A 15429-nucleotide genomic window follows, 5' to 3' on the forward strand; every position below is an offset into this window, starting at 1 on the left:
GGATCCGGCTGCTGTTCCAGTGTGTAAAGCTAAAGTAAAGCTCCTGTAAACAGGGCTGAAAAACTCGCTGTGGTAAATTGAGGTTTGCTAATGTTAATCCTGCTAATCCTGATCTTTGTTTTACAGCCGAGGCCCAGTGACGGCCCTTCTGCTGACCACGATGACCACCAGGGCACCATAAAGCGCTGCCCGGAGGGCCAGAGTCCGACACGATCAACCAGTAACGTGCCCCCCCGACCTCCGCCCCCACGGCTGCCCCAACACAGCTCCAGCAGCTTAGGTATTGAAGCTAATCAAGACAACCTTGGCACCTGGGACGCCCCAGGGGATCATGGGAATTGTAGTCAGTATGGAGAATTGCTGCAGTTCGAGGATGAGGATGATGAGGAAGAACGAGATGAGGAGGGAGACAGTAAGATTCCAAAATTAAGTCACCCCCCCATGTAACCCCCAATGCCCCCATCAATACCCCACCATCAACACCCTCCCCACTTCCACACCTCCCATTAATACCCCCATCAGCATTTCCCCACATCCTGTCAACCACACCCCAAACCTCTCGCTGCCTCCATTAACAACCCCCCAACAACACCCCCCCACTCTCCCCATTAAAGCCCCAGAGAACCTAAATCTGTTTTCTTTCTAAGTAGGCTTGTTGTCACACAGTATTCACTTACCCAGTACTTCCTGTGAAAACCTTTCCAGTGGCCACTAACTGGCTGATGTATTTCAGCAAAATTCTCCTCTTTTGATGTAAACTGGGTGGTTCTAATCTTAGGTCATGCATATGTAAGTAGTAACCCCACCAAACACAAGTCTGATATGGTTTACTCTGAGAGAAACTTACAGAGAGAAAGCTAATCGACAAGTGAAAGCTAACCAGTAAGCAAAAGCTAACCACCAAGAGAAATATAACCACCAAGCGAAAGCTAACCACCAAAAGAAATATAACCACCAAGCGAAAGCTAACCACTAAGCGAAAGCTAACCTCCAAGTGAAAGCTAACCACTAACCGAAAGCTAACCACCAAGAGAAAGCTAACCACCAATTGAAAGCTAACCACCAAGTGAAAGCTAACCACTAACCGAAAGCTAACCACCAAGCGAAAGCTAACAACCAAGTGAAAGCTAACCACCAAGAGAAAGCTAACCACTAAGCAAAAGCTAACCACCAAGAGAAAGATAACCACCAAGTGAAAGCTAAGCACTAAGCGAAAGCTAAGCACCAAGAGAAAGCTAACCACCAAGTGAAAGCTAACCACTAAGCGAAAGCTAAGCACCAAGAGAAAGCTAACCACCAAGTGAAAGCTAACCACTAAGCAAAAGCTAAGCACCAAGAGAAAGCTAACCTCCAAGAGAAAGCTAACCTCCAAGAGAAAGCTAACCACCAAGTGAAAGCTAACCACTAAGCGAAAGCTAAGCACCAAGAGAAAGCTAACCACCAAGTGAAAGCTAACCACTAAGCGAAAGCTAAGCACCAAGAGAAAGCTAACCTCCAAGAGAAAGCTAACCTCCAAGAGAAAGCTAACCTCCAAGTGAAAGCTAACCTCCAAGTGAAAGCTAACCACTAAGCAAAAGATAACCTCCAAGTGAAAGATACCAACCAAGCGAAAGCTAACCTCCAAGACAAAGCTAACCTAGCAAGCATAGCTGAGCTAGCTTAAACGCCCATTTGTCTATCTGTTGTTCAACGAGCCTCACTAGTGTTTCCTGGATGCAGCTCCAGCAATAAAGCGAATAAGAACCTTATGCTGGACTGTCAGGCCCTGTTCATTAGAATATTAGGCCACGCCCACACAGTTCTCAGATCAGATCGTTAACTGAGAGTTTAACACTCCTAATCAATGTCCCCCCACCCCCATTAACCCCCCCATGAGCACTCAGCTGCAGCCGACTGTAGAAGCAGCAGCTAAAACAGATCCTGACTGAACTGGATTGATGGTGTGAAATGATTCTGCTATGAAAGCACATCCGATCTTTAATACGTTCTACGTGACTGATATTGATTAGATAACAGTGTGGAAGTTTATTGGAACAGTGACCTGTCAGTGTCATTTACCTGCTGGACTCCAGGTGGTGCTGCAGGTCTGAGCTGTGCTCTGAATGTGCAGATTTCATTAGCTGTAAAATCAGAGCTGATGTGTTAAAGGTTAAAATGCTGATTTAAGCTGGTTTTATTTCTCCTCCTGCAGCTGCTCACGCCTCACTCACTCACTCACTCACTCACTCACTGACTCACTCACTCACTCACTCACTGACTCACTCACTCACTCACTCACTCACCTAATCTTTAGGTTCTCATTCATTCTGGTGCACAACATCTAGAACAGTCAGATATTTTGTTGTTTTTGTGTTCTCTTTGATCTAGAACGCTCTTCAGGAGCTGTGATTGTTCCATTATGTGATTTGTTTCTGGTGCTGCAGTTTCTATCTTCAGGTGGATTGAAGCTGTTTTACTGAGTCAGCACTAATGAAAGCTCTGTTGGTCCGCAGGGAACGGAGTGAGTGTGTGTGACGTGACTGTGAGTGTGTGTGTGGAGAGCGAGGCGTCCAGTCTGAGCTCGACTGCCCCCCCGCACAGGGACAGGAAGGACATTCCGGTAAACTCTGCTGAAGATGCTAAATTAAAATGTTTTAAAGTGTAAAACTCTCAGACTGAGCTGGTGTTTATTGTCTCTGCCTGACTGTTTATTTTACACAGAAGCCGCTGAGTAACGGCCTCCCGCCGACTCCCAAAGTCCACGTAAGTCCACATTTACCCTTACAGGACTGACTGAGGCAGTTTTATCAGACACCGTGTTGAGTCCTGATTGTGTGTGTGTGTGTGTGTGTGTGTGTGTGTGTGTGTGTGTGTGTGCAGATGGGGGCGTGTTTCTCCAAAGTTTTTAATGGCTGCCCACTGAAAATTCACTGTGCTACTTCCTGGATCAACCCAGACACAAGAGGTAAAATAAACAACCCATTAATCCCTAAACCTAAACCCTAAACCCTAAGCCTTACATTCTAAACCTAAACGTAGACAAAAGAAGTACAGTAAACAACACGTTAAACCCTAAACCTAAACTTAAACCCCAAATCTTAAAAACTTACCTTACAATCTAACCCTAATTCCTACACAAGAGATACAGTACACAGTCACTGAGCTCTAAACTTTACATTTATAACCACAAACTCTGAAAACTCATGAAACTCGTATGATAGCAGTAACAGTGTTCACTGCACCTCGTACTGAAATGTCTTTGCTGTAAAGGGACGGTTTCAGGTCTCCTGCTCTGATCACGTTCTCTTATTAGTGCTGCTGCTCCTGTTATAAACAGCAGAGGGACAGTGTAACTGTAACAGCAGAGGGACAGTGTAACTGTAACAGCAGAGGGACAGTGTTACTGTAACAGCAGAGAGACAGTGTTACTGTAACAGCAGAGGGACAGTGTAACTGTAACAGCAGAGAGACAGTGTAACTGTAACATCAGAGGGACTGTTACTGTAACATCAGAGGGACAGTGTAACTGTAACAGCAGAGAGACAGTGTAACTGTAACAGCAGAGAGACAGTGTTACTGTAACATCAGAGGGACAGTGTTACTGTAACAGCAGAGAGACAGTGTTACTGTAACAGCAGAGGGACAGTGTTACTGTAACAGCAGAGAGACAGTGTTACTGTAACAGCAGAGAGACAGTGTTACTGTAACATCAGAGGGACAGTGTAACTGTAACAGCAGAGAGACAGTGTAACTGTAACATCAGAGGGACTGTTACTGTAACATCAGAGGGACAGTGTAACTGTAACAGCAGAGAGACAGTGTTACTGTAACAGCAGAGAGACAGTGTTACTGTAACAGCAGAGAGACAGTGTTACTGTAACATCAGAGGGACAGTGTAACTGTAACAGCAGAGAGACAGTGTAACTGTAACATCAGAGGGACTGTTACTGTAACATCAGAGGGACAGTGTAACTGTAACAGCAGAGAGACAGTGTAACTGTAACAGCAGAGAGACAGTGTTACTGTAACATCAGAGGGACAGTGTAACTGTAACAGCAGAGAGACAGTGTAACTGTAACAGCAGAGAAACAGTGTTACTGTAACATCAGAGGGACAGTGTTACTGTAACAGCAGAGAGACAGTGTTACTGTAACAGCAGAGGGACAGTGTTACTGTAACAGCAGAGAGACAGTGTTACTGTAACAGCAGAGAGACAGTGTTACTGTAACATCAGAGGGACAGTGTAACTGTAACAGCAGAGAGACAGTGTAACTGTAACATCAGAGGGACTGTTACTGTAACATCAGAGGGACAGTGTAACTGTAACAGCAGAGAGACAGTGTAACTGTAACAGCAGAGAGACAGTGTAACTGTAACAGCAGAGGGACAGTGTAACTGTAACAGCAGAGGGACAGTGTTACTGTAACAGCAGAGGGACAGTGTTACTGTAACAGCAGAGGGACAGTGTAACTGTAACAGCAGAGAGACAGTGTTACTGTAACAGCAGAGGGACAGTGTTACTGTAACAGCAGAGAGACAGTGTAACTGTAACAGCAGAGAGACAGTGTTACTGTAACATCAGAGGGACAGTGTAACTGTAACAGCAGAGAGACAGTGTTACTGTAACATCAGAGGGACAGTATAACTGTAACAGCAGAGAGACTGTTACTGTAACATCAGAGGGACAGTGTAACTGTAACATCAGAGAGACAGTGTAACTGTAACAGCAGAGAGACAGTGTTACTGTAACAGCAGAGGGACAGTGTAACTGTAACAGCAGAGGGACAGTGTTACTGTAACAGCAGAGGGACAGTGTAACTGTAACAGCAGAGAGACAGTGTTACTGTAACAGCAGAGGGACAGTGTTACTGTAACAGCAGAGAGACAGTGTAACTGTAACAGCAGAGAGACAGTGTTACTGTAACATCAGAGGGACAGTGTAACTGTAACAGCAGAGAGACAGTGTTACTGTAACATCAGAGGGACAGTATAACTGTAACAGCAGAGAGACTGTTACTGTAACATCAGAGGGACAGTGTTACTGTAACATCAGAGGGACAGTGTAACTGTAACAGCAGAGAGACTGTTACTGTAACATCAGAGGGACAGTGTAACTGTAACAGCAGAGAGACTGTTACTGTAACATCAGAGGGACAGTGTTACTGTAACATCAGAGGGACAGTGTAACTGTAACAGCAGAGAGACTGTTACTGTAACATCAGAGGGACAGTGTAACTAACAGCAGAGAGACAGTGTAACAGTAACAGTAGAGGAACAGTGTACACTGTAACATCAAAGAGACAGTCTAAACTGTAACATCAAAGAGACAGTCTAAACTGTAACAGCAGAGAGGCAGTGTAAACTGTAACAGCAGAGGGACAGTGTAACTGTAACAGCAGAGGGACAGTGTAACTGTGACAGCGGAGAGACAGTGTAACTGTAACATCAGAGAGACAGTCTAAACTGTAACAGCAGAGGGACAGTGTAACTGTAACATCAGAGAGACAGTCTAAACTGTAACAGCAGAGGGACAGTGTAACTGTAACATCAGAGAGACAGTCTAAACTGTAACAGCAGAGGGACAGTGTAACTGTAACAGCAGAGGGACAGTGTAACTGTGACAGCGGAGAGACAGTGTAACTGTAACATCAGAGAGACAGTCTAAACTGTAACAGCAGAGGGACAGTGTTACTGTAACAGCAGAGGGACAGTGTAACTGTGACAGCGGAGAGACAGTGTAACTGTAACATCAGAGAGACAGTCTAAACTGTAACAGCAGAGAAGCAGTGTAAACTGTAACAGCAGAGGAACAGTGTAACTAACAGCAGAGGAACAGTGTAACTAACAGCACAGGGACAGTGTAACTGTAACAATGGAGGAACAGTGTAACTGTAACAGCAGAGGGGCAGTGTATCCGTAACAGCGGAGAGACAGTGTAAACTGTAACAGCAGCAGCCACAGTGTAACTGTAACAGTGGAGGAACAGTGTAAACTGTAAAATGTACTAAAGGATGTGATGATTAAAGGGTGCAATGATGTAATAATCAGTGATTGACTCACTGCAGCTGACCTGATTGTAAACTGGACAGAGACTGACTCTTGTGTTGTTGTTTAGATCAGTATCTGATCTTCGGAGCGGAGGAAGGAATCTATACCTTAAACCTTAATGAGCTTCATGAGACATCGATGGAGCAGGTGGGAGACCTATTTATTGGAGTGTGTCACGGTTTATAGGAGTGTATGTTGGTTTATCTGAGTGTCTGATGGTTTATAGGAGTGTGTATTGATCCACAATTGTTTTGTTGTTTATATGTGTCATATTTGTACTTATGAAGCAGATAAAGCTGCAGATAAATTAGATTTATACCCTCTTATATATGATCTACAGTGGCTGCAGTGCAGACCTTCATTCCCAAAAAGTTCAGACAGTGTGAGATAATAAAAGCAGAAAACAGTGATTAGTAAATTCTATTAGACTTCTGTCACATAAAATAATAAAACATGATTTTTTTTTGTTTTATCTTATCAGATTTACTGTTTTTAGGTATATTCCATATCTGATGCTGCAACACGTTTCAAAATAGTTGTCTGAGACAGACGGTGTTATAACGGTTTTCAAAGTGTTTCCAAACCCGTGCAACGATATCCATCATAGAAACATGCTGATCTTTAATAAAGTGCCGTCTGAGGGATCAAAGGTCACAGTGGTTTTTGGCCTTTTCCTTTACATACAGATTTCCCTGAATCCCTGAATTCTGAATATCTGAATTCATTTCAGAATCAGTCTATATTTACACAAAACGAAAGTTGATGAGGTAAAACATGAAATATTTGTTTCAAGTGGATTTCTAGTCACATTGTGGTGTTCTGTTGTCTGTGTTGCAGTTGTTTCCGCGGAGATGTACATGGCTGTACGTGATGAACAACACTTTACTCTCCATCTCTGGTGAGAGCGACTGAGCGATCTGGTCTCGGGTTTAAATGATATGTGTGTGTTGTGTGGGTTGTGTTAAAGTAGGTGTGTTTTTTCAGGTAAAGCATCTCAGCTCTACTCGCACAGCCTGATGGGATTATTCGAGCATGCGAGGCAGAGACAGAAGCTTCCTGTTGCCATACCGACACACAAGCTGCCTGACAGAATCATCCCAAGGAAGTTTTCTGTTTCCTCTAAGATCGCGGACACTAAAGGCTGTCAGAGGTGCTGTGTAGGTGAGCACATTTACAGCTTGTTCTCCTCAGTTCCTCATTCGCTCCTCAACGTTCTCCTGCTGCCCGTCTGAGCTCACTGTGTGGCGTTCAGGCAGGATTCACTGAGCAAATACATACTCTGATTTACATGAACCTGACTGTGTTTATAATCAGAACAATTCACCCAGAGATGTTTGTATAAAAGCAAATGTTGGTTTTTCAGTGAGGAACCCGTACACCGGTCATAAGTACCTGTGTGGGGCACTACAGGCCAGCGTGATCCTGCTGGAGTGGGTGGAGCCAATGCAGAAATTCATGCTAGTCAAAGTGAGTCTACGTTAATTTTACTTAAAGTGGAGCTGGAGACTTGGTGGGTTTGGGTTAGTTGTTTTTGGGTTATGGTCAGATGATTTGTATTATTTTAAATAGAAACTATTTTTGTAAATATCATGAAAAATCATATTAGTCATTTTCTAAAAAGGATCCTCCTAAACTAATAATACTTCAGTGGTATATAGGCCAAATTTCACTGTTTAAAAAAATCAGCATTACATAATTTGGCCTCACAGTGGTTCTAAATATGGCCCTTCCTGCAGAGCCCACTGACGGTCAGATATATCGAGTTTAAATATCTCTGAATCTTTGTGTCTCAGCACTGCGAAAAAACCATATGTGATCAATTTACTTTTTTATTAATTTTATTAAGCAAAATTCTTATTTTTTATTTCTATTGTTTATTGCAAAAACTATGAAACACAGAATCTGTGTTTGTGGGTTTCTCCCAACTCAAACTCTCATTTTGTTCTTTGTAAATTAGAGATAGGGATCTGGTTGGGATGGAGTGTAATTTTGCAGTGAAATGCACTGAAAGTCTGTGTGTGTGTGTGTGTGTGTGTGTTTCTGTGTAGACGCTGGACGTCCCCCTGCCCGTTCCTCTGCAGGTGTTTGAGATGTTGGTGGTCCCGGAGCATCTTTATCCTTTAATCTGCATGGCGGTCAGTAAAGGCTCTAAAGTCAGCCAGGTCGTCCAGTTTCACACACTCGACCCAAACTCCCCTTCACCTTGGATCACAGACTCCGGTAAATAAAGCATCACACACTCTGATAAACCATCACACACTCCTGTAAACAATGACCCACTACGATAAATAAACCATCACACTGATAAATAAACTATCATACTCCTATAAACCATCACACACATCAGTAAATAAACCATCACACACTTCAATAAAGCATCACACACTCCAATAAATAAACCATCACACACTCCATTAATTGATTACAACACGATAAATAAACCATCACACACTCTAATAAACCATCACAAACTCCGATCAAACATCACACACTCCAATAAACCATCACACACTCCAATAAACCATCACACACTCCGATAAACCATCACACACTCCAATTAATAAACCATCACAACCTCCGATCAAACATCACACACTCCAATAAACCATCACACACTCCAATAAACCATCACACACTCCGATAAACCATCACACACTCCAATTAATAAACCATCACAACCTCCGATCAAACATCACACACTCCAATAAACCATCACACACTCCAATAAACCATCACACACTCCAATAAACCATCACACACTCCGATAAACCATCACACACTCCAATTAATAAACCATCACAACCTCCGATCAAACATCACACACTCTAATAAACCATCACAAACTCCGATCAAACATCACACACTCCAATAAACCATCACACACTCCAATAAACCATCACACACTCCAATAAACCATCACACACTCCAATTAATAAACCATCACAACCTCCGATCAAACATCACACACTCCAATAAACCATCACACACTCCAATAAACCATCACACACTCCAATTAATAAACCATCACAACCTCCGATCAAACATCACACACTCCAATAAACCATCACACACTCCAATAAACCATCACACACTCCGATAAACCATCACACACTCCAGTAAACCATCACACACTCCAATAAACCATCACACATTGCGATAGTTCATCACACACTCCAATAAACTATTATACACTCCAACAAGTCATCACACACTCCAATTAATAAACCATCACACACTCCGATAAATCATCACACACTCCAATAAACCCTCACAAACTCCTATAAACTGTCACACACTCTGATAATCCATCACACACTCCAATAAACCATCACACACTCCAGTAAATAAACCATCACACACTCCATTAATTCATCACACCACAATAAATAAACCATTACACATTACGTTAATTCATGACACCACAATAAATAAACCATCACACACTCTAATAAACCATGACACACTCCAATAAACCATCACACTCCGATAAACCATCACACACTCCGATAAACCGTCACACTCCTATAAACCGTGACACACTCCAATAAACCATCACACACTGCGATAAACCATCACACACTCTGATAAATCATCACACACTCCAATAAACCATCACACACTGCAATTAATAAACCATCACACACTGTGATAAATAATCACACACTCCAATAAATAAACCATCACACACTCATCAGTAAATAAACCATCAAACACTTCAATAAATAAACCATCACACACTCATCAGTAAATAAACCATCAAACACTCCAATAAATAAACCATCACACACTCATCAGTAAATAAACCATCAAACACTTCAATAAATAAACCATCACACACCCCGATAAATCACACACTCTAATAAACCCTCACAAACTCCTATAAACCGTCACACACTCCAATAAACCATCACACACTCCTATAAACCATCACACACTCCAATAAACCATCACACACTCCTATAAACCATCACACACTCCTATAAACCATCACACACTCCTATAAACCATCACACACTCCTATAAACCACCAAACGCTCCTATAAACCATCACACACTCCTATAAACCATCACACACTCCTATAAACCACCAAACGCTCCTATAAACCTTCACACACTCTGATAAATTATATACATCAAAAAGTGCTCAAGACACTTTAAATAAAAAATGAAATGATCTGCAGCTCCTGGTGTTATTTTCTGCTTTTGTATTTGTATTTAATGTTTGTATTTATGTGTGTGTGTGTGTGTATGTGTGTGTGTGTGTGTGTGTGTGTGTTGTTTTAGATGCTGCTCAGAGCTGTGTGATCAATCTGACTCAGCTGGAGCGAGACACAATCCTCGTCTGTCTCGACCGTGAGTTTCCTCACACCTTTTATTTCACAGTTATGCAGCGCTGTAGGCAGACTGTAGGGGGAACTGTAGAGAGACTGTAGTGGCACTGTAGAAAGACTGTAGGGGGCACTGTAGAGAGACTGTAGGGGAGCTGTACAGAGACTGTAGGGGCACTGTAGGGTCTGTAGGGGGAGCTGTAGTGAGACTGTAGGGGTGCTGTAGAGAGACTGTAGGGGTGCAGTAGAAAGACTGTAGGGGCTGTGGAGAGACTGTAGTGGTGCTGTAGATAGACTGTAGGGGGCACTGTAGAGAGACTGTGGGGGCACTGTAGAGACAGTAGAGGGCTGTAGAGAGACTGTAGGGGCACTGTAGAGACAGTAGAGGGCTGTAGAGAGACTGTAGGGGCACTGTAGAGAGACTGTAGGGGCACTGTAGAGAGACTGTAGGGGCACTTTACAGACAGTATGGGGCTGTAGAGAGACAGTAGTGGGGTGCTGTAGAGAGGCAGTAGGGGATGCTGTAGGGAGACAGTAGGGTGCTATAGAGAAACAGTAGGGGGCTGTAGAGAGACTATAGTGGCACTGTAGAAAGACTGTAAGGGGCACTGTAGAGAGACTGTAGGGGAGCTGTACAGAGACTGTAGGGGCACTATAGGGTCTGTAAGGGGAGCTGTAGAGAGACTATAGTGGCACTGTAGAGAGACAGTAGGGGCACTGTAGAGACAGTAGGGGGCTGTAGAGAGACTGTAGGGGCACTGTAGAGACAGTAGGGGGCTGTAGAGAGACTGTAGGGGCACTGTAGAGAGACTGTAGGGTCCACTGTAGAGACAGTAGGGGGCTGTAGAGAGACAGTAGGGGCACTGTATTGACAGTAGGGGGCTGTAGAGGGACTGTAGGGGTGCTGTTGAGAGACTGTAGTGGGGCGCTATAGAGAGACAGTAGGGGAGCTGTACAGAGACAGTAGAGTTCTATAGAGAAACAGTAGGGGCCTGTGGAGAGACTGTAGGGGACTGTAGACAGACTGTAGGGGGCTATAGAGAGACTAGGGATGTTGTAGAGAGACTGTAGGGGCACGGTAGAGAGACTGTAGGGGCGCTGTAGAAAAACTGTAGTTGCGCTGTTGAGAGACTGTAGGGGGCTGTAGAGAGACTGTAGGGGCACTCTAGAGACAGTAGTGGGCTGTAGAGGGACTGTAGGGACACTCTAGAGACAGTAGGGGGCTGTAGAGAGACTGTAGGGGCTGTAGAGGGACTGTAGGGGCACTCTAGAGACAGTAGGGGGCTGTAGAGAGACTGTAGGGGCTGTAGAGGGACTGTAGGGGCACTCTAGAGACAGTAGGGGGCTGTAGAGAGACTGTAGGGGCTGTAGAGGGACTGTAGGGGCACTCTAGAGACAGTAGGGGGCTGTAGAGAGACTGTAGGGGCACTGTAGAGAGACTGTAGGGGCTGTAGAGGGACTGTAGGGGCACTCTAGAGACAGTAGTGGGTTGTAGAGGGACTGTAGGGGCACTCTAGAGACAGTAGTGGGCTGTAGAGGGACTGTAGGGACACTCTAGAGACAGTAGGGGGCTGTAGAGAGACTGTAGGGGCACTCTAGAGACAGTAGGGGGCTGTAGAGAGACTGTAGGGGCACTGTAGGGGCTGTAGAGGGACTGTAGGGGGTTCTGTAGAGACAGTAGAGGCGCTGTGGAGAGACAGTAGGGTCCACTGTGGAGAGACAGTAGGGGGTGCTGTAGCTGGGTTAGATGATCAGTTTAGTGTGGCTGTGGTTTCTTCTCTGATGTTTTGTTTTGCTCTGCAGGTTGTATTAAGATCGTGAACCTGCAGGGTCGATTAAAGTCCAGCAAAAAACTCTCAGCTGAACTGACCTTCGACTTCCACATCGAGTCCATCGGTAAACACACTCAGACTTTCTCGCGTTAACCCTCAGAGACCTGCCACTGATTCTGTTTTTTTTTCCTTTTAAAACTGTTTTTTGGAAGCTTCTGATCATAGAAACTAAAATGTGGATTTTGGGAAAAATGTCTGAAATTGTACATTTCAAAATTAAGAGAATTAAAAAAAGTATAAATATGTAAAATATTACTGAATTTGCAAGACGTCAAAATGTGTATATATGTAAACGGTTTATTTTGTCTCTGCAGTAAATCAGTGAGTGATATTTAGGGACGCACTAATGTGGGAATTGTGGATCAATACCAAAAATTTTTCATACGTATTTGCTGATACTAATGCTGATATGTAGGCTTTTATAAAGTGTAGAAATTTATGAAGAGAAATTTGTGCCAAATTGAAAACAGTCACTAGAGTGGAAAACCATGAAATGCAGTTCACACATAACATCACTGTTCCACGGTGAGATGGAATACGAGCCAGAATGAAGAAGAAGTTCTCACATCACTTCACCGCTTCACTGAAAAACAGCGCACGACGATCTGCATTTACAATCAGAATTAATTACAATCCACACCAAAATGGAATGAATGCTCGACTGTACAGCTGTTCACAGTGCAGAAACAGACTTTCTTCACTGGAATGCAGCCATAACAGTGAAAACGGTGAAATGCAGTGCACACGTGAGACTGTATTTAAAGAGTAACGTGGAAAACGTGACAAAATGAAAAGTAAAAGATGTTACAGTAATTTAACGCTGTTTAAAGTACTGCTCAGTGTCTATACACAGTGTCTCTCTCTCTCTCAAGGTCTCTCTGTCTCTCTCTCTCTCTCTCTCAGTGTGTTTGCAGGACAGTGTGTTGGCGTTTTGGAGACATGGTATGCAGGGGCGGAGCTTTAAGTCTAATGAGGTGAGTCTCAATAATAACTCTTCTCTCACAACTGAATATTACAACTGATTGTTATAACTGATTGTTGTAACTGATTATTATAAGTGTTTATAAAAACTGGAAGTTGCTGTTTGTGAACTTTAATACAGTCTGAATGTCACTAATTAACACCTGTCACAGGTCACACAGGAGATTTCAGACAGCACCAGAATATTCAGACTGCTGGGCTCAGACAGGTGACACACACACACACACACACACATACACACACACACACACACACACACACACACACACACACACACACACACACACACACAGACACACACATACACACACACACACACACACACACACACACACACACACACACACACACACACACACTCACACACACACACACACACACACACACACACACACACTTACACACACACATATTCTCACACACACACACACACAGACTGACACACACACACATTTGCACACACATTCTCACACACACACTTTTACACACACTCTGTCTCACACACACACACACACACACACTCTTACACACACACACACACACACATTCTCACACACACACACACACACACAGAGACAGACACACACACACACACTTACACACATTCTCACACACTCTTACACACACACACATATTCTCACACACACACACACACAGACACACACACACACACACACTTACACACACTCTCACACATAGTCTTACACACACTCTTACACACACACACTCACACACACAAACACACACACTCACACACATATACTCTCACACACACACTCTTACACACACACACAGTTTAGTCTGTCATGCTCTGCAGCACCTGACTTGGCACCTGAATAAAATTCTGTCTGACTTTCACTGTAGCTGAGAGATTGCTGTGTGTGTGTGTGTGTGTGTGTGTGTGTGTGTGTGTGTGTGTGTGTGTGTGCGTGTGTGTGTGTGTATATCAGGGTGGTGGTTCTGGAAAGCCGTCCAACGGAAAACCCCACGGCCCACAGCAACCTCTACATCCTTGCCGGCCACGAGAACAGCTACTGAGCTGCACGGCATGCTGGGAAACCAAGCTGACACCACAAGAGCGGGTGTGTGAGAAAAACACACACTACTTGCACTCTGCTCAGGCTGGAACATCGGGAGACCACCAACCAACCCTCACCCCCCAACCCCCAACCAACCAACCCTCAACCAACCCTTCAACCCCGAACCAACCGACCAACCAACCAACCCCCAACCAACCAACACTCAACCAACCGACCAACCAACCAACCCCCAACCAACCAACACTCAACCAACCAACCAACCAACCCTCAACCCCCAACCAACCAGCCCTTAACTAACCAACCAACCAACCCTCAACTAACCAACCAACCCTCAACCCCCAACCAACCAACCCTTAACCAACCAACCCTCAACCAACCAACCCTCAACCAACCAACCCTCAACCAACCAACCAATCCCCAACCAACCAACCAACCAACCAACCAACTCTCAACCACCAACCAACCAACAACCAACCCCCAACCAACCAACCCTCAACCCCCAACCAACCAACCCTTAACCAACCAACCCCCAACCAACCAACCCTCAACCAACCAAAATCAATTAACCTCAGCTAACCCCCAACCTGGCACCAGCTACCCCAATCAACCCCCAACCGACCAAACACAGACTAACCTGTCACCACTACACACTCTAACATGCTATACAGTGTAACACACTGTAGACGAATGCTACCTACACCATACAGCACACACACACACACACACATAGTAACACTACACACTTTACGCTGGACTCTTCGGTACTCAGAGTTCAGCTCCATCTCTGACTGAACACACCTGATGCAGCGGGTGAGGGTCTTCAGGAGCGTCTGATCCAGGTGTGTCCAGCCGTGGACCTGCAGGGCTTCATCCCAGCGCAGTTTTGTCATTTACCTGCTCAGTCACACCTGATTCATGTCAGCAGTTATAACCTCTCCAACTACAGGACCATCATTCAGTTACTGACCTTCAGCCTTACTGTCCAGTATGTACCACGAATTATTCACATTAAACGACTAACTTCTGTAACTTCTGTAGTTCTGAGAGTGAGGAACTGAAGCGTGGACCCCAAACAGACCCTCAGAGTTTACAGGGTTAGAAGCCAGGCTTAGTTACAGTGTGTTTCCTGCCCTGTCACACCTGGACCAACTTTAAAGGGCTTATTAATTCCCTTCCCCAGACTCCGCCCACCAGATGTGTTCTGTCATAGCTGCTGTTGTG

General features: G+C 44.4%; 1 protein-coding gene across 3 annotated transcripts in view; it reads left to right on the forward strand.

The window, feature by feature from the left end:
- The window catches only part of map4k3a (mitogen-activated protein kinase kinase kinase kinase 3a), a 67284-nt gene extending 52891 nt beyond the window's left edge, over positions 1–14393 (forward strand). For 2 of the 3 annotated variants that reach the window (XM_036564290.1, XM_036564291.1), the window contains 14 exons: positions 127–412; positions 2493–2599; positions 2701–2742; positions 2860–2944; positions 6095–6174; positions 6865–6925; positions 7012–7188; positions 7391–7494; positions 8076–8247; positions 10312–10380; positions 12159–12251; positions 13091–13161; positions 13321–13376; positions 14119–14393. In XM_036564290.1, coding sequence (XP_036420183.1) covers positions 127–412; positions 2493–2599; positions 2701–2742; positions 2860–2944; positions 6095–6174; positions 6865–6925; positions 7012–7188; positions 7391–7494; positions 8076–8247; positions 10312–10380; positions 12159–12251; positions 13091–13161; positions 13321–13376; positions 14119–14206 — 1491 coding nt within the window. In that variant the 3' untranslated portion in view covers positions 14207–14393. The remainder of the gene's footprint in view (positions 1–126; positions 413–2492; positions 2600–2700; positions 2743–2859; positions 2945–6094; positions 6175–6864; positions 6926–7011; positions 7189–7390; positions 7495–8075; positions 8248–10311; positions 10381–12158; positions 12252–13090; positions 13162–13320; positions 13377–14118) is intronic. The other variant, XM_036564292.1, reaches the window with a different exon arrangement.
- The last annotated feature ends 1036 nt before the right edge of the window (positions 14394–15429 follow it).

The sequence above is a fragment of the Colossoma macropomum genome, unplaced genomic scaffold (assembly GCF_904425465.1).
Source record: "Colossoma macropomum unplaced genomic scaffold, Colossoma_macropomum, whole genome shotgun sequence".
In the NCBI taxonomy this organism is placed as follows: Eukaryota; Metazoa; Chordata; class Actinopteri; order Characiformes; family Serrasalmidae; genus Colossoma; species Colossoma macropomum.